This window comes from Ptychodera flava, chromosome 22, assembly GCF_041260155.1.
Source record: "Ptychodera flava strain L36383 chromosome 22, AS_Pfla_20210202, whole genome shotgun sequence".
NCBI classification, from domain to species: domain Eukaryota; kingdom Metazoa; phylum Hemichordata; class Enteropneusta; family Ptychoderidae; genus Ptychodera; species Ptychodera flava.
In genome coordinates, this window is record NC_091949.1 from 25,340,831 (window position 1) to 25,368,179 (window position 27,349).

At 37.4% G+C, this 27,349-nt stretch overlaps 1 protein-coding gene and 1 long non-coding RNA gene across 2 annotated transcripts in view; both read right to left on the reverse strand.

Annotated features, from left to right (window-relative positions):
* On the reverse strand, nucleotides 1-26,205 carry LOC139123045 (neuropeptides capa receptor-like). The gene is made up of 2 exons (XM_070689014.1): nucleotides 25,334-26,205; nucleotides 1-5,120 (listed from the first exon to the last, which is right to left on the reverse strand). The coding sequence occupies exon 2, from the start codon at nucleotides 4,606-4,608 to the stop codon at nucleotides 3,538-3,540; it is 1,071 nt and encodes a 356-aa protein (XP_070545115.1). The 5' UTR covers nucleotides 4,609-5,120; nucleotides 25,334-26,205; the 3' UTR covers nucleotides 1-3,537.
* LOC139123046 (uncharacterized) overlaps nucleotides 1-27,349 on the reverse strand; it is a 36,546-nt gene that overhangs the window by 7,271 nt on the left and 1,926 nt on the right. The gene's annotated exons all lie outside the window — the stretch shown is intronic.

Sequence of the window (27,349 nt, forward strand, 5' to 3'; positions counted from 1 at the left end):
GACTTTCATCTGGTATTTTAATCATTCAATTTGTGTAAATTACCGACATCGAGCATTGATGGCTACACACGATCGGCAATACATTGATAGAAATTTCTACTAGCTGTGTATTCAAGTAAATGACAAATGCTAAAATAACGCAAAAGTTACAAAAATGTAGTTCAGAAAATTAATACAACCAATAATATCCATAGCACTATCAATAATCTTAGACGTTTGATGTAATTACTTCGGGAAAACATAGTAAGCAATCACGGACGTGCTCTTGTTACTATCCATCTTCCAAGTATGCGACTTATTCTTTTTAAAAACCAAAAGCAATATGTAAACATTGATGTTACTCACAAGAGTTCTGCAATTCTCCGATCAAAGTGTTAAAGATGGCACTTGATATTTACATCAATTTCATATCAATAAATAGGTAAAGAATTAACTTTTTGAGCAGTTTTTATAATATTTGAAAAATCTCCATATTTTATACGAATAATACACGCGTACATATTAGAATTAAGTACACTTCATTCGCATTAATTGTACACTGAGTCATGCCGAATATTTATTATCAATCGTGAACTATGACCTAAAGATATATAATTCTTACAAGAGACGCACTCCTATAGCAGGAGAGTATATTGCTAGACGATGCAAATATTTTTACACCATTACGATAGACTTTATTATTCAAACTTGAAAAAAACTTAATCAGGACATTATCACGCAAACCCTTACCATTTGGTGCCAAGAAAAGGCTATTAGAAGTAAAATTCCACATTTTTTATCAAAGTCGTAGGCGATTGCGAGGTATTCCCTTTCATAGGAATGCCAGAAACAATAGTCTGTGTGCCGCATGATTGTTGCAGGATGTTAGAGGGCAGAATAAACAAGATACCCGCTGCAACTTTACTAATTTGCCAAGCGAGGAACAAATAGCATATGCCACTAAAGAGAATCGTTTTTGAAAAAATAATCATCAAGTTATAAATTTAAATCAGCGAACAGCTCATAATTATAGGATAATTGCTAAATTAAGCCATTCCCTTTAAATGTTGCGTTTGAATTAACGTACTGTATTACTCGTTTTCGGTCTCCTGAAGAAAGTCTTCAGTGTCAAGTTGCTGTGTACCATCTTAAGAAATATCTGTTACGTGCATGCTGCCGTTGAATTTTCAAGCAAGATCCACAAAACATATGTCGACTTCATTGCAGCGTATTGGATTTCCCATTAAAGATATGATTGCCAGTGTGCATACGGGGACTTTAACAGTGTCGGGTTTATCCTTGTGGAATCTTAATGAACCCCACTAGTCAGGCTCGTTCTCAACAGTTCAAACAGTAACTGAGTTCGCAATGTGTATTTTATGTGAAATGATCAAAAAGTTTCATGCCATTTTCTGGCAAAAGACGCCCAAAAAAGCCTAGAAGCTGGACGCCTAGATCACTGATTTCGGTGAACTGTTTAGTGATCAATTTTGAAAAGTTCTTCTTCCAACTTTCGTTTCAGCCGGAATGAGCGTGAAAATTTACGAAACTCAATCTAAAAATTCACGTTGGCGCCTTTTTTCTCCTGCCGACGAGGTTGGCTCTTAACACCAGCAAAGACACTCCGTTCTTGTCTCATTATGTACTTCTATTGCACTTCAATCATCCACTTGATCTATGATATTGCGTCACGTTTCTGTTATATTTAACATCGAGAGCTGCGATGATGAGGGATTGGGCGGGCTACATCTATGATAGGCAAGAATGGAAGAGGGTCAAGTTACGTTCTGTTAAAAATAAGCGGATTCAGTAGGGACACTCTGAAACTGATTCCCCCTTTTCACAGTTATTTATCGTGGGAATTACGCAAAGTCTATTTCTTCACACGCTAAATCGCAGGCTACTCCACAATCTAGAAAACAAGAGAACAAAACGTGGTGGGGGTCGAGTTTCATCTCACAGGAATCCACGGCATGCGTATGTAAAACTTGAATACATAATTGTCCGATTGTGAGGTACTTATGCAAATTTTTATGAGAATCGAACCTATTTTTTTAAAATAAAACTTCCCTATCCTTTTTCCAAGTCTTTATATTTAATCAGCAATGCCACAAACTTTCCCCAAGTGGCTACATACAGTGCAACATTGGCAGCGAGTCGACGAGATTACATTACTATGTTTGCTTAAAACATGGTTAATACCCTTACATGTGCTAGACCATATATTAACAATTTGACCTTACAGACTATTGAAAAATAGAGTAAATTTTGTGCATTAAGTCTTTTTCCTCAAAGTAGAGAATTCCATAGCGTATGAGTACTGCAATATTACTTTAAAGTCACGGGTTGACGTCTATTCGATAAAGTAATCGTTATTTAAGCTGTGACTGTTTGTTTCCACATTCGTATCTATGGGTGTCGTAAATTTCAAAATTGATGAATTGGCCTGATGACTTTCTTGATACACCGTCACGAGGCATAAATTTTAAAATTCAATCGTGGTGCAATTGAATGAGAATCCACGGTAAAGAAACGGAAAAAAATGGCGAGTATGATAAGGATCTATTGGCTGACATTTCTGTGCAAGTAAATCTCCACAATAAATTACCACACAGTGACAAATTATTATATCACAACGCATGGATACTCCTGTGGAGGTCATTAATAAGATGAAGTACAGTCAAGGACAATATGCAAGCTTTAAATCAGGTGTTTCGATATATGTTGCGATTTAAAGTATTGTATTTTGGTAATTAATTAAAGAGATGGTAACAATAATTTTTGATAATATTTTCATTATTTTGTCCCATTGGATCAGTGTATTTTCGTATTATTCTTCCTAGAGTATGTTTAAAATACACAGTATAAGACCTACAAACACTCGCATGCGTACTATATGTAACGCCATTGTTGGCAAACAAATTCTTGTCCAGACTAAAATTTACTTGTTAACATTGGACATAACACAAATATAGGTTGTGTTGAACATCAGGCATCTCAACAAGATTTTGGATTAAAACAAGAAACTATTCATGACACAAAGAATAAAAATCATGGTCCGAAAATACATCCAATGTATCGGATAACGGAGCTTTAAGGTAGTTCGCGCCTCGAAAAGTAAAGTCCTGAAGTAACTTTTTGCTCAAACTTTCCTTAGGGAATCTTTAAACCATTCTCTTTCTAGATCAGGAATAAAAATCAGGGGTCATCGTGCAAATTTTGGTACTAGAGAAACAAACTACCCAAAACTTACGGATATTTGAAATTCAAAATGGCCGCCGTCTCTGTGTTAACTCTATGGAGAAAGATACAATTTTCGATTTTCGAAAAACTAAGTCAGTAAAAAGTTTTCTCACACCAAGAGCTTTAAAATGAACCCCCACAAGTGGTAGATCAGAAAAGAATTGTAAAAGTTAGAGATTCAAAATATCTGTCACCGAGGCGCGTTCTACCTTCAGATGCTACATCGTCAGCAACATTGGGATGTTCGATGAAATTAGTGTATTAAGAGAAAGTCTTAGACGACAATACGGTGTCAAAGTGACGTGAGATTAAAGTTTAGAGGGTCACCGAACAGGTTGCTTCACCGTTCATATACTTAGCCGACAAATATTTGTTACTATGGTATTTCCCTCCGTACGCGCCAGTGCCGCCACAACAAGACCGCTTGCAGTCCAGCGCCTGTCGGAATGCTCGCCGACACCTCGAACTGGTGGCGTTGTACACAAAGGGGTTGATGATCGAGTTAATTGACTCAAGGACGAGGGACATGTCGAGGAAGATGCAGAAATGTGCGCCCGATATGAAAGATCCCCGGATGACACTGTGCCACATCAACACCAAGATGGTTAACCTGTATATGGTCGGAGTTGCGCAGATAAGGAATATGGCAGACACGCCGATACATGCCCAGAGAACTTGACCTTCGTGGCGGGAAATTTTCTTCTGAGACATGTCCGAATCGTTGGCTGATGCGATTATTTTGAGGTTTTGCCGGTACCTAGCAACGGTAGCAAGATTCGTGGCGACGACAATGATGAGCGAAATTATGAAAGTGATAATTTGAAACAACGCCGTAATGGACAACAAAATAACTTGAGTTTGGCTGTCGTAGTTAGTCGCATACTTCAAAGCCTCAGGGATGTTGAACAGAATAGAGATCACCCATATAGCAACTGTTATTTTTACAATTCGTTTGGTACCTGTGAGTTGATGAGCTTTCAAAGGATTCGAAATCGCCAAATACCTCTCGATGCTAATCGCTGCCACGGTGAAAATCGACGTACACAGCATAATTCCGTCGGCGAGGCTCGTTACCGTTCCGAAGACGGGGCTCCGCTGCACGACCGCGTAATCTGGGCTCAATTTGATGCACGAGGTAAAGAGGTGCGTGATTAAGTACAGCGTGTCAGCGCATGAAAGATTTGTGAAAAACCAGTTCACGGCGGTGTGCATGGATTTCACCGTTATCACCACGTACATGAAAGCAAAGTTTCCACAAATACCAATGGTGACCAGGACGATCATGAATACGATAAATTCATAACGGCTGGATATGCAGGAAGTGCCAATAAACGTTGAGTTCCCGTCCAGGGTGAAGTTCATCTCTCTGCCGTTACTTCCATCCATGGTCGTATCTCCGTAAGCCTGGTAGCTAATGGCTCTCCTGTCAGACACCTAGGCTTGGAATGAGAGTCCAGCAAGTAGATATAATCATATGCAAACGAGCGTTCGACTTCGACGAACGATTGATGGCGATGTTAATCCACCACATAGGACACTATAGTTGCGATGTCAACTGAATTATTGTCTGTATGTTTCTTTGAGCAAATGAGAAATCCCTTCACGGTCACAAATTAAGCGAGAGACGATACAAGTCGTTATGATGGAATCGTTGCCAGTTCGTTATCTCAACTTCATCTATTTCCTCCTACGTGGTAAACAGAGTAAACGACGACCAAATCCTCCCAGAAGAAATTTATATCTTGTCTTGAAAAGCCTGGGTGCATTTGGTCAAATTTTCGCTGCTATTTCTTCTTTATCGGCCGCTACTTTATGCGCACACTGGCTCGGTTTGGTTGATGCGCTCATGTGAAATCGAATCGGCGCCGAGTTTAGCCCTGACGTATATATCCACACAGCTGCGAATATACAAAAAAACAGATATGTTAAGCAGTTATCGAGCACGCGCAATTGATAACGACAGGGCTGACATTGGCAAAGGTACAGCAGAGATTGTGAACCCCCGTGTATTTCAAATAAATGATACATTCGAGGATGAGTTTCAAATTGCTAAAATTCATGAGTAACAAAACCGTTGCTGAAATACGATCGTGTAAAACGAGATGCCAAATATTCCAAGGTGCCGTAAAAACAAAAGCCTGCTCCAAATTTACCTTATGACTTCCATCACCGCGATTGACAATCTAAACCAAGCAAGGCTATCAAAATAACGGCGCCCCGAGGCTCGTTTCCGAATCTCGTTTTCCTCTTTACAGTCATATTCCTGTTTTGGAAAGTTATCCCCATTTTGCAGTTGTATTTAGAGTATTATGTTCCACCACTAATTAGGTCATAAATTTTAGAAATGAATGCGAGACCTCGTGAAGTATATTACCGAGATAAAAGCTAGCCAATACAACTGGCATTCCATATAACACAGTTGGACAGAACGCCGACACGATTCAAAATTGCACTTCTTGATGATAATCACTTTAAACATAAGTAATGAAATCATTTTTGTTTGATTTTTTATTTTTTTTTCACAATGCGGTGATATACTGTTTCAATGCGATTGTTTGCCGCAAAAAGCATAAATGTGATCCTTCACACCTAGGTTTGAAATCCTACTACCAAGGTTTTACCGCAAGCAAATTGCATGATGATTTTGTAACCATATTCTACACACGTCCCTTTATAGAAATTCAGCGGATGACTTTTTTGTAACACGATACCTGTATCTCATAGAAGATACTTTCACATAATAGATGAGGTAATTATTCAGGTAGAGCGCGCCTCAGGGAAAGATGCTGGGACACTAAAATTCTTGCGATACGCAGCTCATCTGCTATTCGTTGGATTCATTTTGAAGTCTGTGCAGCAAAATGAAGAGTCCACCGTGTTGTTTTAAGAAAATCGAATATCATATTTCCCCAGGGGTGTGACTTGACTCGTGAACTAGAGAGCCATTTTGAATTAAACATATTGGCAAATTTTAAGGTATATTATCTCTAATCTTAAAATCTGCACGATGGGCCTGATTGCTATTTTAATGATGAGAGTAATTGTAAGCTTCATTGAGCAATGAATGATTGAGCAAAAGTTTAAAACTCCGTTTCGAAGCACGTAACTACCTTGAATATACATCATCATGTTTGATATATATTTTAAAGCGTGACAATTCTTCTCTGGTCCATAGCGTGTGTTCACTGATCCAAAAAAATTGGTCTCGTGAAAACTGCATCTTCAATGTTGATGAACACATGGAATACTTGCTAAATATGATTTTAAATATCGATAAATTTTAGGAAATTTGCTCTTCTGATGTTATGTTTCGTCGTTATTTTTATATATAGCCATGTCGTTATCAACCAGTTTCCTTGTGTATTGGCAACAAAAAAACGTGTTTCTTTAAAGGTGCGTATTGTGTATCCCTTCCAAAGATGTTTACCACGAAGTTGTAGTTTACCTGGTGCATCTTATGTGTTCATTACAACCAATTCAATTCTTTCCTCGATGATTTATCCTGTATATTACGCTTGCTTAAGCTTCACTCCAACAAAAACTCACATCATACGATTGTGTTTAATCATTTTATACACGACGCATGCGTTTAAATCAGGATGAACGATACTTACTCGGAAACATTTTTTTCTATTTTGTGAATTTCTTTGTCATTTTCATGTAATGGTTATGACATTCAGATCATCAGCTGTCTGTCAAAACTCTGTCGTCTAAAGCGACCACTGTTTTTTCGATCGATGTTTTTTTCAAACCAGAACGAAAACTATACACTTCGACTGACAAGGTGCCCACTTTAGCTAAAATTGCTCGCGTTTTCAGGTACTTCATCCGCACAACGATTCAATTCACAGGCAATTCAACCATACAATGCAAACAAATTGCTCAAATCGCTTTGCCAGCAGATTACGCTGCCGTGGGCCTTGCTACGGGTATTAGCACAACCTTGAACCCAACTTTGGAGTAATCAGTCGCCCCAAAGGTTCACTAACGCTGAGCCACATGCAAATTGCCGCACCAGGACCTATCAATCCTTATCCCCTGTATTTAAATGCTGTAAATCTTCCTCGTGTTTGTTAACGTTGTGATATATTGTAATCCTAGGTGAGTATCCATAAAAACTCTCAATTATCGGTACCATCGCAAATCCTTGGTTGTTGACGTCGAACAAATCCGTAGTTGACAGTTATCGGAATAAACAGGTTAGGTCGTTTCTTTTCGTGGCATTTAGGGATTCCACTAAATTAGCGTCACTAAGATTTAAGAGCACGCTAAACATTTCCGCCCGTTCTATTCCGCCCTGTCTAAAAGGTACAGTTTGTTGCCTCGACATCCTCGGAAAATTGTGGATATTGTGCAATGAAAGGGTTGTCTTGTGCTCACGTGACAAGGCTGTTTCACATAAACTTCAATTTTATGCTTTTGATTAAGTGTGATTTATTTGTAACATTGACACAGCTGTTCATAAGACCAGGGGAGGCATTAGCGCTGCAGCTGACAAGATGAAGAACGAGAGAAGAACATCACAAACTAGACTTGTGACATGAAAATGGCGACGATGATTTATGATTACGCCGAGCATCGTCATAGATCACCACAATCAAATCCATCAAAACTGCCGCCGCCGCCACCACCAGAACCACCACCAGAACCACCAAAACTTCCACGATCACCACGCACCAGAACCACCCCCACCACCTTCATCATCATAATCATCATCGTCATCATCATCATCATCATCATCGTCATCATCATCATCATCGTCGTCATCATCGTCGTCGATGTCATTGTCGTCGTCGTAATCATCCGTCGTCATCCGTCATCATCGTCGTCGTACATCTTTGCCATCGAAAAATTCTGGGACAAGAGTCACACAAACCTCAGAGTTGTTGTGAATAAATGAAATCACAAAGTACTCGATCAGTGCTAGCACTCACGGAGCAAGAAATAGGGTACACAATATAGTGGTTGTTCGGAAATGAAATTTTGCGGACGTGTAGACTCTGACGATTGAAAAAAAACTACTAGAATGTTTACAATGATTAAACACTCTGAAAAAACTGATAAACAAACTTGACGTTTTCTGCACCGTCAAGCACGCTGCTATCCGTTGTATAAAAGCGTAAGTCAGGGCTTAACAAGGTTGTTGTCTCGTAAGATATAAGCGGCACACGATGGAAACGATGTATGAATTGGTTAGCTTTATACTCAAATTTCCCGACCCAGAAAGTTGTGATAAGCGGTAGTTTTTTATGTCTTTAAGAGAGGTACGGGGTCATGAATAATGCGACATTCGACAGCTTAGAACTCAATTAGCATTTTGCACACGTTCGGACGGTGTAAGCAATATTCCCGTAGCCAAGCAGTCAGGCGTCACTGACTCCACGGCGTTTTATTACCTCTATTTCATCGCGAAAAACCAAACCACAGCGCGCAGCTTTCTGCATGGGTTGTTATTGCTGTCAACGTGTGTATTTTCCATTACACATAGAATCAATCACACAGCTTGTTTCCTGTTTGCCCTATGCGAATGTGGGATTTGTGAGGCAAAGGATTTACCGTGTGTTACCTCGGCTTGACTTGTACTTAAGCTCTTCTTGAGACTTGATTTGCTTGTTCAGCTCGATTGCACAGCGCGTATCTGGTTAACCTTTACAACTGGTTAAGAAACCGAAACCTTTCTGCCTCGATTCGAGACATTCTACGCAATACCATTGAACCGATACTGTTGACGCAATGCATGCTGTCAGTCACCGCGATATATTAAAAAAGTACGACTTCAAAAAAGCAGGAGCATGAATAAAACTGAGGAAATACCATCAACGGAAATCATTCGTAACATCATGTAAGGAATGTGTTTGTCAAGAAACACAAATTCGAATTACGGAGCACCGTATCTACCATACAGATGACAGACATTATTAAATAAAAAGATACGAAGCATAGATAGATAGATAGATAGATAGATAGATAGATAGATAGATAGATAGATAGATAGATAGATAGATAGATAGATAGATAGACAGACAGACGGACAGACAGACAGACAAAAATCAGACAGACAAATAGACAGACAGACAGACAGATAGATATAGATAGACAGACAGACAGACAGACAGACAGACAGACAGATAGATAGATAGATAGATGGATGGAAAGACAGACGGACAGGCAGATAGATATAGATAGACAGACAGACAGACAGACAGACAGATAGATAGATAGATAGATAGATAGATAGATAGATAGATAGATAGATAGATAGATAGATAGATAGATAGATAGATAGATAGATAGATAGATAGATAGATAGAAAGACGGACAGACAGACAACAGACAGAAAGGCAGACAGACAAATAGATACACAGACAGATATAGAAAGACAGACAGACAGACAGACAGACAGACAGACAGACAGACAGATAGATAGATAGATAGATAGATAGATAGATAGATAGATAGATAGATAGATAGATAGATAGATAGATAGATAGATAGATAGATAGACAAAACAGACATGACAGATAGACGGATTAATAGTCGCGCCAGCGGCTTACTGACTACGCATGCGCTTATTCATAATATACTATGCGAGTAACCGGAAGTGTACCCTTCTTTCATGGGCGCCACCATGTTTTTTTTGAGTACTCGTAAATAAAAAAATACGAAACAAATTATCATTATACAACATGCCATTTACAAAATATACCTCTTTTATTAGCCAGTAAATGTTATTATGCACCTTGTCGCTGATACAAAATATCGTTCATATAGATAAAGGGAAAAAACTGTCGTGCATATGAACGGTGGCATACGCAAAGAGTGCTGGGATTGAATTTTAGAAAAGCGCCCCCTGTGTCAATAATTAAATTCAAAAATTGCCAGTTTTTAGACGGAACGCTATAGTTTTCAGCTTGCAAGTGGAAGTTGGGCAGTGCGGTTACCATTGCAATGATAATGATTGCATGATACGTCCCTTGTTTAACGCAATAGGCTGTTATCATTGTAAAAATTGCCAATTTTTGTCCAAAATTTTTACACGTTACAGAAAATCTATAGGCCTACCTGCACTGCTGCAGGGTTTGACGTCGTGTACGTACGTGAACTGCTTTCATCAGAGGGAAACTGGGCATAGTTGTCATATAAACGTTTATGAAGTAACAATTAATTACATTTTATCATGAATCAATACAAATAACATTGCCAATCTTAACCCCTGGCGCGACACCAAGGGCTGAGCCCTATATAATATTAGATAAATAAATAGGCAGTTGGACAGACACAGGCAGATAGAAAGATAAATAGACAGATAGATAGATTGATAGGTAGATAGATAGACAGTCAGTAACTTCCACGCAGACATTAAATGATTAACAGTTACTCATTTTCCCCCACAAGAATTAAACGTTCAGTGAAGTAGACCACATGTAATGCTTCGTTCACTGCATTGTGAAATTTTCGAGTTTAATTATAATTTCCCGACGAACTGAGACGGTCGCTGCTATATCACATCATCAATGGTGTGCTCTGCATGGGCAGCAGGCGATCGACTGTTGTCAGAAGCCGCAACGGGAATATCTGTGTAGTAACAGGTTTAGTGTAACCGACAGGGCGATTGGTTTGAAATCCCGCTGGTGTGCAAAGAGTAATTACAAGCGTCAATGACTACACGAAATTAAAAAAGAGAACTGCGAATCACCCTTTAGTAATGAGAGTTTCAGCATATCTCGAATTGCTTAAGTCATTCTGATTATCATTCAATGACTAGCCTGACATCTGAACTATAAATAGGTATATCACATAAGAAATGGAAACTTTGAGAGCGCCTCCTAAATTGCCAATAATCCTTAAGTCGAAAATAATGAAGCTTAATTGACATATGGTCTACCGGTGTGCGTGATACGCATAGCGTTCTTCTTTATCATTGCCATTTTGTTTAATTTCCATGCAGTGCTCGCGTTTCTATTGAGTTTCTACCATCGAAGTAGTCGTTTCTCTTGAACGGCAGGCTTTTCCTTGTGGCCGCCGATTTTTTGGTAATTCATTCGTCCATCATTGGGGTAAACTGTAATCCTTGGTTTGTTTGCTTTCGGCAATATCGGATTAAGGTTGAACAGGAAATGAGTGTTTTCCTTTCAGGTTTCTTATCATTCCTGATGCGTTTTGTTTACATTGAATCAAAGCCCAATAAATTTGATTCAGTCAGTTTCTTAGACCTGCGCATGTAATGTCGTTTACTTTCAGGGTGTTGTACCCATGAGAGTGTCTACAGAGGTCTTATAAAATACGTTTATTTCAACGCCGAGAGTTCTTTAACCAGAACACCATACCGGTACAAATTAAAAAGGTACATTAGACACCGATACAAAGCCTGCATTAAAATCACCCGGCCATTCCGTGAATTATGTCGCAATAGAACGGAAACGCAAGGCAAACAGAAAGAACAAAATATAGGAAGGTCTCCCCGGGATAATTACTGGGTCCGACATTGACGAGGACATGGTCCTGTTTAATAAGTAAGCTATACAAATTCTCTCTTCTTAAGGTATTACGTCATAGAGGTTTTGCCACGCATTTTAATCATCTATGCACTTGGAGATATATTATCGGGTATTTAAACTCGGAAATAAATCCTGTTTACGTCCTAACATTTAGCCTTGGGGATTAAGTTTGCAGTCATGTTGATTAAATAACCGTCACCGACTTATTGATTTGTTTTCCTGACAGAGCTGTAATAAAAATCACAGCATTCGCTTAAACTCTCTTGCTCAAGGTTTTGAACTAAATATCGCAGCCTCCGAAACGCCTCTTGACCTGTCAACATTACAATTTTGGATACATTTATACTCACACACGCGCGCACGGATACGCAAACGTGCAAACAAGTATGATACTATATGCAGACATACCTGATGCATTGAAACACACACATATATACTCACATACATCCGCACGCATAGATAGATAGATAGACAGATAGATAGATAGATAGATAGATATATTAGATCGATAGATAGATAGATAGATAGATAGATAGATAGATAGATAGATAGATAGATAGATAGATAGATAGATAGATAGATAGATAGACAGACAGACATACATACAGACTGACAGATAGATAGTACGTAGATAGACACACAGTCAGACAGACAGATAGATAGACTTTTATCTTGAATGAACTATGACACACTGATTATTCATGTGGGTTTAGGGTTCTCAAACTGAAGATGGCTCCTCCTGTACATAGAATGCCTAAAGTCAAGAAATCTTAATAATGCCCGAGTTTTGGTTTAACTGGTCATCCCTGAACGTCACCGTCTGTTGTCACATTTAAAGGTTTTCTTTATTCTCGACACAAAACACCGCATGATTTCCAGCCAAATTTGGTTCATGTCAAACTACCGTTACTCAGTCGAAAATTGTACATTGCATTTTGTATTGAAGCCTCTCACTTGTAACCTGTAAAGCAGTAAGGTTTTCGCAAAACTAAATCAACGGTAAAGAAGGTGAAGGTTTACAAGTCAGTCAGGTTGAGAGAGAGAGAGAGAGAGAGAGAGAGAGAGAGAGAGAGAGAGAGAGAGAGAGAGAGAGACTATATGACGACAAACTGCAAACACATCAGGAAACCTAGAATGTTGAATAAAACCTAGTTTTGTTAATCCGATTCGCAAATCTCGCACCTCTGATAATGGAAACGAAAATTTTACTGTCTCAGGAAGTGTGAAATTTTGTCATGGATTCGTTTTAAAAGATAGTACCGACATTTTGTATCCAGCATGCCAGAAATATAGATGTGTTTTCTACTTTGCAAAAGCAGTAACAAGTTTTAACCGTGGATCTTACGGTTGCTTGTAAAGCAGTAGCTTGTAACGTCGGGTTGTTAGTCAGCCTCAGCATTCTATTTATAGAAGGAACCGTCTATAGTTTGAAAACCTTAAATCCAAATAAATAAATTCTGATAAGTAATGAAAAGAGGAAGTCTATCGATCGATCTATCGATCGATCGATCTATCTATCTATCTATCTATCTATCTATCTATCTATCTATCTATCTATCTATCTATCTATCTATCTATCTATCTATCTATCTATCTATCTAACAGTCTGTGTCTGTCTTGTGTCTGTCTGTCGCTGTGTCGAGGAGGGTTTGATGTGAGAAGGCATAAATGATGCAGGGTATCCAATACAATGTGTGCTTTGAAACATTCCCACGTGGTCTCAATTACCTAATGTGAACACACCTAAATTCACCGGCATTTGTCACAGTGACAAGTGGTTTTCTATTTCTGGCATTTATCATTCAAGTACAATGAAAAATCATGATATCGGGCGAAAAGTCAGCGAATCGTGCATGATGTTTGTTCAAAATGGAAAGAGCAAGATTTTCTGATAAGCTGTTATTCTTTGTTTATTTGCACAAGAAAAATCGATAATGGGCTTCAAATTTTGGATCCTAATCTCTTAGGAGATAGCGAATTCTCCGACGTATGTACATTTCATTAGATCTGACCCGATGACGTCAAGTACGGGATTGATACAGATCAGGGAAAATCGAATGCCATAAATATTTGTGACCGTCCATGTTCTAAAACAACGGTGATACAAAGAACTAACGCACGCTCACAAGTAATAAATGAAAATACTAGAAATGTGAAAGTAGCAGCATCAATATTAATAAGGCAATTTCTAAAATAAGTAATGATTGACAGTACAATTTAAAATAATATGTGCATGATTTTCTAATAAGTTGAATTTAATTGCAAAAATTGGTTTTCATATGTTAGGTAATATTCATCTGATTGTAAGTTCGGCGTTGTTCTACATACCAAACCATAGTGACGACAACCTGAATAAAAGTTGATTTTTGTCATTTTGACTTGTCAAGGAGACGTCACGATTTGATTTCACTTTTGCGTCATACATACAGTCGATTTCACCATAACACGTTCCGACAGCGCTGCGATTACAAAAACCACTTAATGTGACCCTGTCAGCCGAACACGTCGAAAAAATTACAACGCTCTTATGGTTTTTGATATCTGAGTTAAGCGGCAATGCCATCGTGGTAACAACAGAAATTTTAGCCTGATTGCTTATAATCGAAGAAATTTGGTAATATGGCCTACATATCGCAGAGGGTATACCGTGCCGTATGAGCTCTTTATTTCGATAAACAAGGCTAAAACCTAAAAAAAGTGGTGGGATAAAATTCGTGCATGTCGATCCCACTGTGTTCTAACTATCACAGTTTGATACAACAGCTAACTAATTATCACAGTTTGATGCCACATTATCGCTAATATCTACCTTATCTTCATATCTTTATAGTTGAGAATTCATCTGAGCAAAAGTGCAAAGATTTATTATATAGTGCAGTTACTCTTTGTGAACTTTGACAGCATGGCGGGACTCAACACTGAGAACAATATTGTTAAGTGTAACTATTAATGATTTTTCTAGCTTTGCAAGCCATCGTGATTGTTAATTTAATGCATTGTCCTATTATATAACAGTGTATTGAAACAATATATGTAATTGCATTCAACCATACACCCTCTCGGCATCGACATTTGCAAATCTCATTCTGACAAAATTATGTGACCATACTGTTAATGAAGTCCCCTTTAATTACCATAGAAAGTTTTTTTAGTAATATGTTAATCATTAATACAGAAGGAGACGCCGATTGTGTGCGAAATACTTCAATTTTCCTGACTTTGTCATTCTGACTTATGCATCGCTCTTCATTTTCTACGGAATATCATCAATTAGTAATTTGATTAACGAGTCGACAACCGATCAGGGAAGGTAGTTGTTTTGGCATGGCACACGATTTAGTTTCCTGTCCACAGTGTGCAAATTTATGTGTATCGCATGTGCAAAATATTGCATATCTATAAAAGAACGGAAGATAAATAAATCATTAAACTTGTGAGATTTTCCCGTCAAAGCTAAGTTAATAAGAGTAATCTTGATATAGCAAAACTAGGTACACATGTCGCTCTTCGATATATTAGATTTAAAAGCGTCCGTTCGCATCGATTCTGGCACACAACTTTCGAAGATCGTTTCAATGTTGAATTATTGACCACGTGGGCTGAAAACAGCAGTAGCGCTAGAGTTTTCCCTTTCAAAGCTTTGTTTTGTACGAGATGCTCTTTCATTATTTTGACTTCCTTTCGCACGGTGTGCTATTTGACGCACGCCGAGCTGACAAGATGCCTTTGTGCCTGACAGTGCAAAACCTTCCCAGACAGATTATTGATTTTCGACGAACATTGGAATTGAGTCAGAACCACCTGGAGTCAAAGATATAAATAAACAATCCCATTCTCAAATGAACATTAAAATGCAATATATCATTTAGCGTTTTGGAACATGAACATGGCGCAGTGTGTTTCTCCGATTCATTTTTTTTCAGTGTTGACTACTTTTACCAGAAACGCTGTTTGCTATCAGCAAATGTATTTACTTGTCCTCTTAAACTTCTCATGACACGGAGATGTGTTTCAGGGAGACTTTTTACGTGCATTCGCAGAATGCAACTACAATCACAGGAACGAGGCTGCCTGTAGCATAAGAAGATATTCAGAGCTACATAGTTGATTTTTACGGAGCGTGTATACATATGTTTATACACAGCGCGGTCGATATTGAAAAAAATCTTTCTAGTCAATTTACATATAATATTATGCATTATTAGCATTACTCAGATGATATCTGTATATTCCGACGAGATGAGTTTTGCAATACAGATGTTCAGTCAAAATTCTTTTTCTGGACGATTTTGCTTCTGTCTGCTTTTGCTTCGGTTAAGATGAAGAATGTAAAGTGATTATCAAGAAGAGCAGTTATCCGATATGGAACAGTAACTTTGCAGTACCTTTTCACTGATTCTTTGCCATCTTTAAGGAATCGCATCATGTCCACGATTGAAAGTGCATTTGAAAGATTACGCCAAATGATCTATCGACCGGTGACTCAAATTGCGCGCATGTTGAAGCAGAATCGAACTCGAGTAACGTGTCTTCGAGTTCGATAATGACCACCACCACCACCACAACAACAACAACAACAACAACAACAACAACAACAACAACAACGACGACGACGACGAAGACGACGACGATCACAGCAGCAGCAACACCACCGCCACCACCACCACCACCACCACCACCACCAACAACAACAATAATAATAATAATAATAATAATAATAATAATAATAATAATACTTTATTACTCACTATGCTTTGTATACATAGTACAATCACACAATGTACGTACTTTCTTTTTTTACGCAGCGAGAGAATGTCTTAATCTAGGACTGAGTCCATGAGATACCAAAAGTAAAGACACTGTTAACAAAGCTTTTCAGGTATCTTTCTTCGGATGATGAAAGAGGGATGATGCATTCAGAGCTGATCCAGAGAAGTATTGCGGTAATTATTTCATTTCTACGTTGAAGGGAGTTTTTCTCGCAAGAGACGGTATATTATGAAGAATGAATACGCGTATGACACCTTGTGTAAAACTTGCGCTATATTTACAGGCCTCTCCATTTCCCTTGTATGTGATAAATCAGTACGTAAAAGGAGTTACTTAATCAGAGTTGAGGTCTTTTAGCTGCTTGTTCACGTTTGGTAATGGTGTGTGGGAGTCAGATCTTTGATTTCAACTATGTCCCTGAGGAGTTTTCTTGGCATCAAAGGGGATGTTACGGCTGTCTTTAAGATCAGCCGATCCTACATTTGCAGCCACTCTTTTCATTACAGAAAACACTGCAATTTGTTGCCTATTGCAAATGGGCTCCTTAAGGCTTCATAGAGCGATATTTTAGAAGAAGCGATCAAACAGTTATGAAGCTCTTCAAAATTATCAATTTCATCACCAATTTCTCTAAATTGGTCTCCGTTTCTTAAATCAATAAAAATGGTTAGCGAGATTTTGCAAAAAATATTAATTGCATTTTCTCAACTTCACTAAACTAGTTAGCATTAATGAAATCCCTTTGGTAAAAGCGCCGATCAAGTACGGGTTTCATAATTAATCAAATGATTAAACCATGCGCGCTGAACGATTATTTGACCACAATCGCATGAACGATTTTCAATTTTTAGTAATAAGTATCCCGCCATGTTACAGCCACTGACGCACGTCTAATAAGCAATGCAACCTACTATGAATTAGATTCTGTGCCATTAAATGTAATTTTATTTGACAGAATGATATAAAACTCACTTTGTTTTATTTGTCTTTTGTCTTATCATTATTATTATTTGAAAATGATAAAGCCAATACGTCAGCGCGAGCAGTTTTAACTCATGATGGCATGTCTTGTATAAATTGTAAAAAGGCACAACTGTCGCAAACGGCTGTTATTTTTACTTAAGTGACAGTGCATTTGTTCACGAACACTGTGAAATGTTGGCTTCAGCGACAGCAGCATTCCACCACGCACAATTCCCATTTATTATTCGCGAGAGAATAAGCCTGCAATTTGGTTAATCAACTTAAAGTTGAAGGCATGAGTGTCTCTTTGATTCAATTATGCAAAATTCATCCATGCCTTGGAATCTAATTATCATCACAATCGTCCATCTTTACCTTGAATTTGTCCTGAGCTATATTGTATTATGCTCTACGATCAGAACATGTTGGTACGTGACTGTAGTCGGACGAAAATTTGATTGTCGTCTTTATTAACAATTGGGATACAACAATTGCTGACAAGGCGGCAATATACAAATTATATTTTAAATATCTAGAGAGCAGCTTGGCAAAGCTTATACTGATTTAGTAATGCTGTGGATTATTCTCGAAGTTTGGTTTATTACGGTATTATTGTAGGCAAGGTTCCTTTTCACAAAATCTTGCAGGCAGAAGAAAAAATTATACAGCGGTCAAATAAATGTTTAAATCTACTGTGCTGGCAGGGACGAAATGCAATTCTGTAATGTGTACTCGTAATTATTTTCAGAACTCGAGCGTGTGAATTTGAAAGACGCACTGACGCTAAAGACGCATTCATACAACTCTGAAAATATGTAACGCATGCACAGACTTTGCTTTTATGTTACTTCTACAGGCAAGCTTAAATATGTCCGTGAGCGTGTTCCACACTTGTGCGTGCCTCCAGCGTTACCTGGATGTTTTTATTCCACTGACCATCCTATAGCTATTAGGACTTATACCATGGTGATGTCGTTCACAACTCATTATTCCTAACTCTCAGTGCTCGAGTACCGAATAAAACATGGAAATATGTGTTGTGATTTCAGAATTATACGGTGACATCGTGACCATTGGAATGAAGTAACTTGTAATTTTCTCTTTTCAGAAGCGCAAAACACGCACCATTAAGCACGTCATGAAAGATGAATCCTCTCCCGCCATTTGATCGAATTTGTCTCCCTTAGACAGCCAATCCTTCATTTACCACGTTGATGTACTTTACAGTGTCTCGAGAATGAATAATAGGACCGTCGCTTCGCTTCAGTAGAATTCTTTATGTGTAAAGCCGTTTGTCACCGAAAAGGAACGTCTATTGCATATTTGCAATGCTCGAATCTTTTTTTTTATCAAATTTCTAGAAGACAACGGGTAGGACAGTGACGGTTTCAAAGTAAGCATTTAAATTCATGAAATTAAATTTTAGTTATTGTGCCATCTGTCATAACGCGGAGGTGAGATAAATAAATAATGCTGCTGACGCAAGAGTAGAACATTTTAGACGTTGCTATCCGGAGTGTTTGAACTCAGGAATGAGAAATGATGGCTTTTCTGTGAATTCAACAATAATCGCTTCCGACACTTTGGGCTGTATTACCCTATTTGTAACAATCAACCCTATTGTAACAAAATTTAATTTTTAAAAAAACTTTGCCGTATATGTTGAAATATTAATAAAATATGCATATTTGTATGTTTGAGGGCAATTTTCTGTTTTTTCCTTGTCAAAACTCATTTTTCCGAAACTGCTTTTGTTACAAATTGGGTTGATTGTTACAAATAGGGGTGACATATGTCAACCCTATTTGTAACAATCAACCCTATTTGTAACAAAACCTAAATTTCAAAGAAACTTGGCCGTATTTGATGAAATCTTGATAAAATATATATATTAGTATGTTCGCGGGCAATTTTCTTTGTTTTCCTTGTTGAAACTCATTTTTCCGAAAATGCTCGTGAGATTAAATTTCGTTGTGCAGGTTCCTAGGGATAAGAGCCCTACTCGTAAGATATAATCAAGTCGTGCAGATACATGCCAAAGGTTTGTTTTGGGGCGATTTTCACCATTTTCGGTCAAAAATGTTAAAAATCTTGTTTTTTGACCGAAATCATACTAAACCTATATGGGTTAACTTTTGTTACAAATGGGTTGATTGTTACAAATAGGGTTGACGTGTCAACCCTATTTGTAACAATCAACCCTATTTGTAACAAAATTTAACCAACTTGAAACAAAACCTAATTTTCTACAAAACTTGGCCGTATTTGATGAAATCTTGATGAAATGTACATATTAGTATGTTTTGGGGCAATTTTCTTTGTTTTCCTTGTCGAAACTCATTTTTTCCGAAAATGCCGTTAGATTAACTTACGTTGTGCAGGTTGCCTAGTATAAGAGGCCTACTCGTAAGATATAATCGAGTTGTGCAGATAGGTTTGTTACGGGGCAATTTTCACCAATTTCGGTCAAAAATGTTAAAAATCTTGTTTTCTGACCGAAATCATACTAAACCTATATTGGGTTAACTTTTGTTACAAATTGGGTTGATTGTTACAAATAGGGTTGACGTGTCAACCCTATTTGTAACAATCAACCCTATTTGTAACAAAACCTAAATTTCAAAGAAACTTGGCCGTATTTGATGAAATCTTGATGAAATATACATATTAGTATGTTCGGGGGCAATTTTCTTTGTTTTCCTTGTTGAAACTCATTTTTCCGAAAATGCTCGTGAGATTAAATTTCGTTGTGCAGGTTCCTAGGGATAAGAGCCCTACTCGTAAGATATAATCAAGTCGTGCAAATACATGCCAAAGGTTTGTTTTGGGGCAATTTTCACCATTTTCGGTCAAAAATGTTAAAAATCTTGTTTTCTGACCGAAATCATACTAAACCTATATTGGGTTAACTTTTGTTACAAATTGGGTTGATTGTTACAAATAGGGTTGACGTGTCAACCCTATTTGTAACAATCAACCCTATTTGTAACAAAATTTAATTTTCAAAAAAACTTTGCCGTATATGTTGAAATATTAATAGAATATGCATATTAGTATGTTTTGGGGCAATTTTCTTTTTTTCCTTGTCAAACTCATTTTCCGAAACTGCTTTTGTTACAAATTGGGTTGATTGTTACAAATAGGGGTGACATGTGTCAACCCTATTTGTAACAATCAACCCTATTTGTAACAAAACCTAAATTTCAAAGAAACTTGGCCGTATTTGATGAAATCTTGATGAAATATACATATTAGTATGTTCGGGGCAATTTTCTTTGTTTTCCTTGTTGAAACTCATTTTTCCGAAAATGCTCGTGAGATTAAATTTCGTTGTGCAGGTTCCTAGGGATAAGAGCCCTACTCGTAATATATAATCAAGTCGTGCAGATACATGCCAAAGGTTTGTTTTGGGGCAATTTTCACCATTTTCGGTCAAAAATGTTAAAAATCTTGTTTTCTGACCGAAATCATACTAAACCTATATGGGGTTAACTTTTGTTACAAATTGGGTTGATTGTTACAAATAGGGTTGACGTGTCAACCCTATTTGTAACAATCAACCCTATTTGTAACAAAATTTAACTAACTTGAAACAAAACTTAATTTTCTACAAAACTTGGCCGTATTTGATGAAATCTTGATGAAATGTACATATTAGTATGTGTTTGGCAATTTTTATTTTTCCTTGTCGAAACTCATTTTTTCTGAAAATGCTCGTTAGATTAACTTTCGTTGTGCAGGTTGCTAGTATAAGAGGCCTACTCGTAAGATATAATCGAGTTGAGCAGATAGGTTTGTTTTTGACAATTTTCACCAATTTCGGTCAAAAATGTTAAAATTTTGTTTTCTGACCGAAATCATACTAAACCTATATGGGGTTAACTTTTGTTACAAATTGGGTTGATTGTTACAAATAGGGTGACGTGTCAACCCTATTTGTAACAATCAACCCTATTTGTAACAAATTTAACCAACTTGAAACAAAACTTATTTTCTACAAAACTTGGCCGTATTTGATGAAATCTTGATGAAATGTACATATTAGTATGTTTTTGGCAATTTTTATTTTTTCCTTTTCGAAACTCATTTTTTCTGAAAATGCTCGTTAGATTAACTTTCGTTGTGCAGGTTGCCTAGTATAAGAGGCCTACTCGTAAGATATAATCGAGTTGTGCAGATAGGTTTGTTTTGGGACAATTTTCACCAATTTCGGTCAAAAATGTTAAAAATCTTGTTTTCTGACCGAAATCATACTAAACCTATATTGGGTTAACTTTTGTTACAAATTGGGTCAATTTTTACAAATAGGGTTGACGTGTCAACCCTATTTGTAACAATCAACCCTATTTGTAACAATCAACCCTATTTGTAACAAATTTAACCAACTTGAAACAAAACCTAATTTTCTACAAAACTTGGCCGTATTTGATGAAATCTTGATGAAATGTACATATTAGTATGTTTTGGGGCAATTTTTATTTTTTCCTTGTCGAAACTCATTTTTTCCGAAAATGCTCGTTAGATTAACTTTCGTTGTGCAGGTTGCCTAGTATAAGAGGCCTACTCGTAAGATATAATCGAGTTGTGCAGATAGGTTTGTTTTGGGGCAATTTTCACCAATTTCGGTCAAAAATGTTAAAAATCTTGTTTTCTGACCGAAATCATACTAAACCTATATTGGGTTAACTTTTGTTACAAATTGGGTCAATTTTTACAAATAGGGTTGACGTGTCAACCCTATTTGTAACAATCAACCCTATTTGTAACAATCAACCCAATTTGTAACAAAAGTTAACCCAATATAGGTTTAGTATGATTTCGGTCAGAAAACAAGATTTTTAACATTTTTGACCGAAATTGGTGAAAATTGCCCCGAAACAAACCTATCTGCACAACTCGATTATATCTTACGAGTAGGCCTCTTATACTAGGCAACCTGCACAACGAAAGTTAATCTAACGGCATTTTCGGAAAAAATGAGTTTCGACAAGGAAAACAAAGAAAATTGCCCCAAAACATACTAATATGTACATTTCATCAAGATTTCATCAAATACGGCCAAGTTTTGTAGAAAATTAGGTTTTGTTTCAAGTGGTTAAATTTTGTTACAAATAGGGGTTGATTGTTACAAATAGGGTTGACACGTCAACCCTATTTGTAACAATCAACCCAATTTGTAACAAAAGTTAACCCCATATAGGTTTAGTATGATTTCGGTCAAAAAACAAGATTTTTAACATTTTTGACCGAAAATGGTGAAAATCGCCCCAAAACAAACCTTGGCATGTATCTGCACGACTGATTATATCTTACGAGTAGGGCTCTTATCCCTAGGAACCTGCACAACGAAATTTAATCTCACGAGCATTTTCGGAAAAATGAGTTTCAACAAGGAAAACAAAGAAAATTGCCCGCGAACATACTAATATATATATTTTATCAAGATTTCATCAAATACGGCCAAGTTTCTTTGAAATTTAGGTTTTGTTACAAATAGGGTTGATTGTTACAAATAGGGTTGACACATATACCCTATTTGTAACAATCAACCCAATTTGTAACAAAAGTTAACCCATATAGGTTTAGTATGATTTCGGTCAGAAAACAAGATTTTTCACATTTTTGACCGAAAATGGTGCAAATTGCCCCGAAACAAACCTTTGGCATGTATTTGCACGACTTGATTATATCTTACGAGTAGGCTCTTATCCCTAGAACCTGCACAACGAAATTTAATCTCACGAGCATTTTCGGAAAAATGAGTTTCAACAAGGAAAACAAAGAAAATTGCCCCCGAACATACTAATATGTATATTTCATCAAGATTTCATCAAATACGGCCAAGTTTCTTTGAAATTTAGGTTTTGTTACAAATAGGGTTGATTGTTACAAATAGGGTTGACACGTCAACCCTATTTGTAACAATCAACCAATTTGTAACAAAAGTTAACCCATATAGGTTTAGTATGATTTCGGTCAGAAAACAAGATTTTTAACATTTTTGACCGAAATGGTGAAAATTGCCCCGAAACAAACCTTTGGCATGTATCTGCACAACTCGATTATATCTTACGAGTAGGCCTCTTATACTAGGCAACCTGCACAACGTAAGTTAATCTCACAGCATTTTCGGAAAAATGAGTTTCGACAAGGAAAACGAAGAATATTGCCCCAAAACATACTAATATGTACATTTCATCAAGATTTCATCAAATACGGCCAAGTTTTGTAGAAAATTAGGTTTTGTTTCAAGTTGGTTAAATTTTGTTACAAATAGGGTTGATTGTTACAAATAGGGTTGACACGTCAACCCTATTTGTAACAATCAACCCAATTTGTAACAAAAGTTAACCCCATATAGGTTTAGTATGATTTCGGTCAAAAAACAAGATTTTTAACATTTTTGACCGAAAATGGTGAAAATCGCCCCAAAACAAACCTTTGGCATGTATCTGCACGACTTGATTATATCTTACGAGTAGGGCTCTTATCCCTAGGAACCTGCACAACGAAATTTAATCTCACGAGCATTTTCGGAAAAATGAGTTTCAACAAGGAAAACAAAGAAAATTGCCCGCGAACATACTAATATATATTTTATCAAGATTTCATCAAATACGGCCAAGTTTCTTTGAAATTTAGGTTTTGTTACAAATAGGGTTGATTGTTACAAATAGGGTTGACATATGTCACCCCTATTTGTAACAATCAACCCAATTTGTAACAAAAGCAGTTTCGGAAAAATGAGTTTTGACAAGGAAAAAAACAGAAAATTGCCCTCAACATACAAATATGCATATTTATTAATATTTCAACATATACGGCAAAGTTTTTTGAAAATTAAATTTTGTTACAAATAGGGTTGATTGTTACAAATAGGGGTAATACACTTTGGGCGAGTCATTACCAGTGTGGGAAACCGTAATCATTTTTCAAGACAACTTATGTTCACCAATTTAACACGTTCCCAAAGAATCTATTTATCACTGAGGATTAAACTCGTAATTACACATTTATCGACATTTTTATATACACGGATTATCTCAACTTAAGCTACGTGTAAATGGTCATTTGCACGCAATTACACGTTTTTTCGAAGTTGCAGGCAAGCAGTAATTCGTTTTAGCGCTCTTTTTTAGCTTGTGTTTATGTGTGGTAGGTTGAGTAGTGTTCGGTCATCCTTAGCTTATTGGATAACACCATATTGTGTATGATGTATGGACCAGAGCTTGTTTAAGCGCGGAAAGTCCGTATACCTGCCACACCGAATGTTACTTTTCAGCGCGATCTGAATTTAGGTGTTCAATCCCGGAAACACACAATATGTACCCAGAGTCTGTCAACATCGATGGAATGATCGGTAAATCAAAACGTTGCCGCTGTTTGAAAACCAGGCGTGACACGATTGAGGATGGTGATAAAACTATTAAAAGCAAATACAAATATGACTCATTGCTTTTTTGGTTCAACGCAGCGCGGGTTTCGCTAAAGTTATAAAATAGTCCTCCATCAGTTTTACTCAATCACCCGACGACTTGTATGGCTGCAAGTAATTTCACTGTTCTATGAGTCAATTTGTCGAATCCTTTAAAAACACACAATGTCGATAGAAACTTCAGTACCTCATTTTTTTCTCCATGAATTAATCAAATTTTACGTTTACATGTATTGGTTGTATTTGTCGAGGTCACTACAGTTTTCATGTTCATCAAACTCTAGGGGGAAGTTGATAGAAAGTAAGTCGGTATTCGGACCGTACAGACTTTTGCGTAAATGGAAGGTAAAAGTATGGCAAGTGGTTGTTCCTGAACGCGGACATAAATCTCGATAATTTCCCAGTGAAATAAAGACAACATTTACAATTAATGTAGGGTACTCACCTCAGTTTGTAATCAATGTACAAGCTGTCTTCACTTCTTGCAGTTTTTCACTTTTTCATCTGCACGATTTCGTTTTGATAGCGTCTTTCTTCGTCAGTCCTTATGGTACGAGTAGGGGATTGTATATCGGCACACTGAGTCGCCGATGAAGCGATAACTTACATTAGCGAATAGCGGTGTAGTTATCGCGAGGACACTCACGTCGTGATCGAACCGACTGATTTGTGAAAGACCACTGCCCGCCTGTCGGACCGCGTCTTGACCAATGCCCGATCGCTCGTGCTGCCAACACGGGATATCAGATGCCCTGAAGCAGGATCATCGCCATCAACATCATGCGCTGTTGCAATAGAAATTTACAAGCCCTGTAGATATCCTGTGCCGTGGACGCGAGACGCAATGAAGCCGCGGTCGCCGTGGCAACCGATCTCGTCAACCAATGCCGCAGAGAATTTCAATGTGGTAGCTCGACGCTGTTAAAACCGAAGGTGAAAATGTTACTCCATTTCTTCACATTTCACTGGTTTTTATTGACCTAGATTGATCACAAAACTCTCTACTAACATTATCGTACTATAATACTCATTGTTTTGCATCAGGGCTGTAAAAAGTAATACATTTGTTTCAGGAAAAAATCTTTAGAGGATTGGATGGTCGATATAAATTTTACGTTTAACATATCTTGGTGGCAACAGAGAAGAGCAGACTATTTGTGCTGACGTTGCTGTGCTGGTATAAAACCTCCAGTGCTGTCGTCACTTTCCCAGCTAACACATTGTCAGTTACATCGGCAAAACGTATCGATATGTGTCGAACATCTGTCTCGATTCGGTGAGCAGTCCGCCACAATAACATGGGTCGGTGGAGCCGCTTCACCTCAACTAGGAGGATAGTTTATACCGATATTGGAGACCATCGGTTCGTAATGATATGATTTGCATTGGACATGATTAGCATATGCTTGATTTAATATTCATAATAGAACCCCATTACTCGAGAAGACTATACAGATGTTCCATTTCCATATTGCATTAACTGTTAGGTCTTCGGCGGCTAATGGTCGTGTTTTATCTGAAACTCTACTTTTCTTTCACTCCACCGGTCATAAAGCTTTTGCAGAAATAAGCACAGCCCGGGAACTTCAGATACAATGTAGCTGTTAGATCATCGAAGAAGCCGAGCGGAATGGGTGACATCTTCGGCTCAACCGTTTCAATTAATAATAAACAGAACTCGTGTAATATAGTAGACTTATTGGCACACACAGGTGCAAGAAACTTATATGTTCGGATTTTGTTACTTACAGAGTCTGACATATATCCACCTATATCTTTACAAGGCTATCCGATACCAAGCTTAACAATAAATCTACACCTTCAGCCAAGACTAAAACGAAGCTGAAAATGATATATTTAATACTTGGGTTGGGAGTACAACTGTACATGTAGGTCCATACGAACTGTTCAACCCTTACAATAATTAACTCCAAACTCCCTTAGATGTTACTTTCTAGGTTTTGCTATTTGGATGAATGAGACGATAAAGTACGTACGATACATCCATCTCCCTGCAAATGATAATTTGTATATTTCAGTAAACTTTCACTAAGAAGCTAATCTATACTCATACGTGAGAGAGTGGCGGACAAAATATGGCATGGAATAAAGTATATCCTCCCAATGAGACTTTGGTGGCAATATCGCGCGATAAATGTACTCGTGATGTTGGTTTTGTTTTCCTTTCCTATGTCCTGTGTGCCCGGTGTTTTAGTGAAGTCTGAGTGAGTGTCTGAAGGGACGAAGTTGCTACATTTTTTATCAATTTTGGTAAGACTTGTTTACTTTAAGAAGCTGGCTTTAAAACGTTTCTTATTGGAGCTAAAGACACATGATGGATTTCCTGTTTCGCAAAAACTATTCCAAGTTTTGTTTACAAAGGTGAAATCATACTCCGATGACGTATGTAACATTTCTGGTTGCTACAGGATGTAAATCAGAGAGGTGTTTTTGTCTACGG

Coding starts and splice junctions, on each gene's coding strand:
- LOC139123045 (XM_070689014.1), bottom strand. CDS start 4,608: ATGGATGGAAGTAACGGCAGAGAGATGAACTTCACCCTGGACGGGAAC.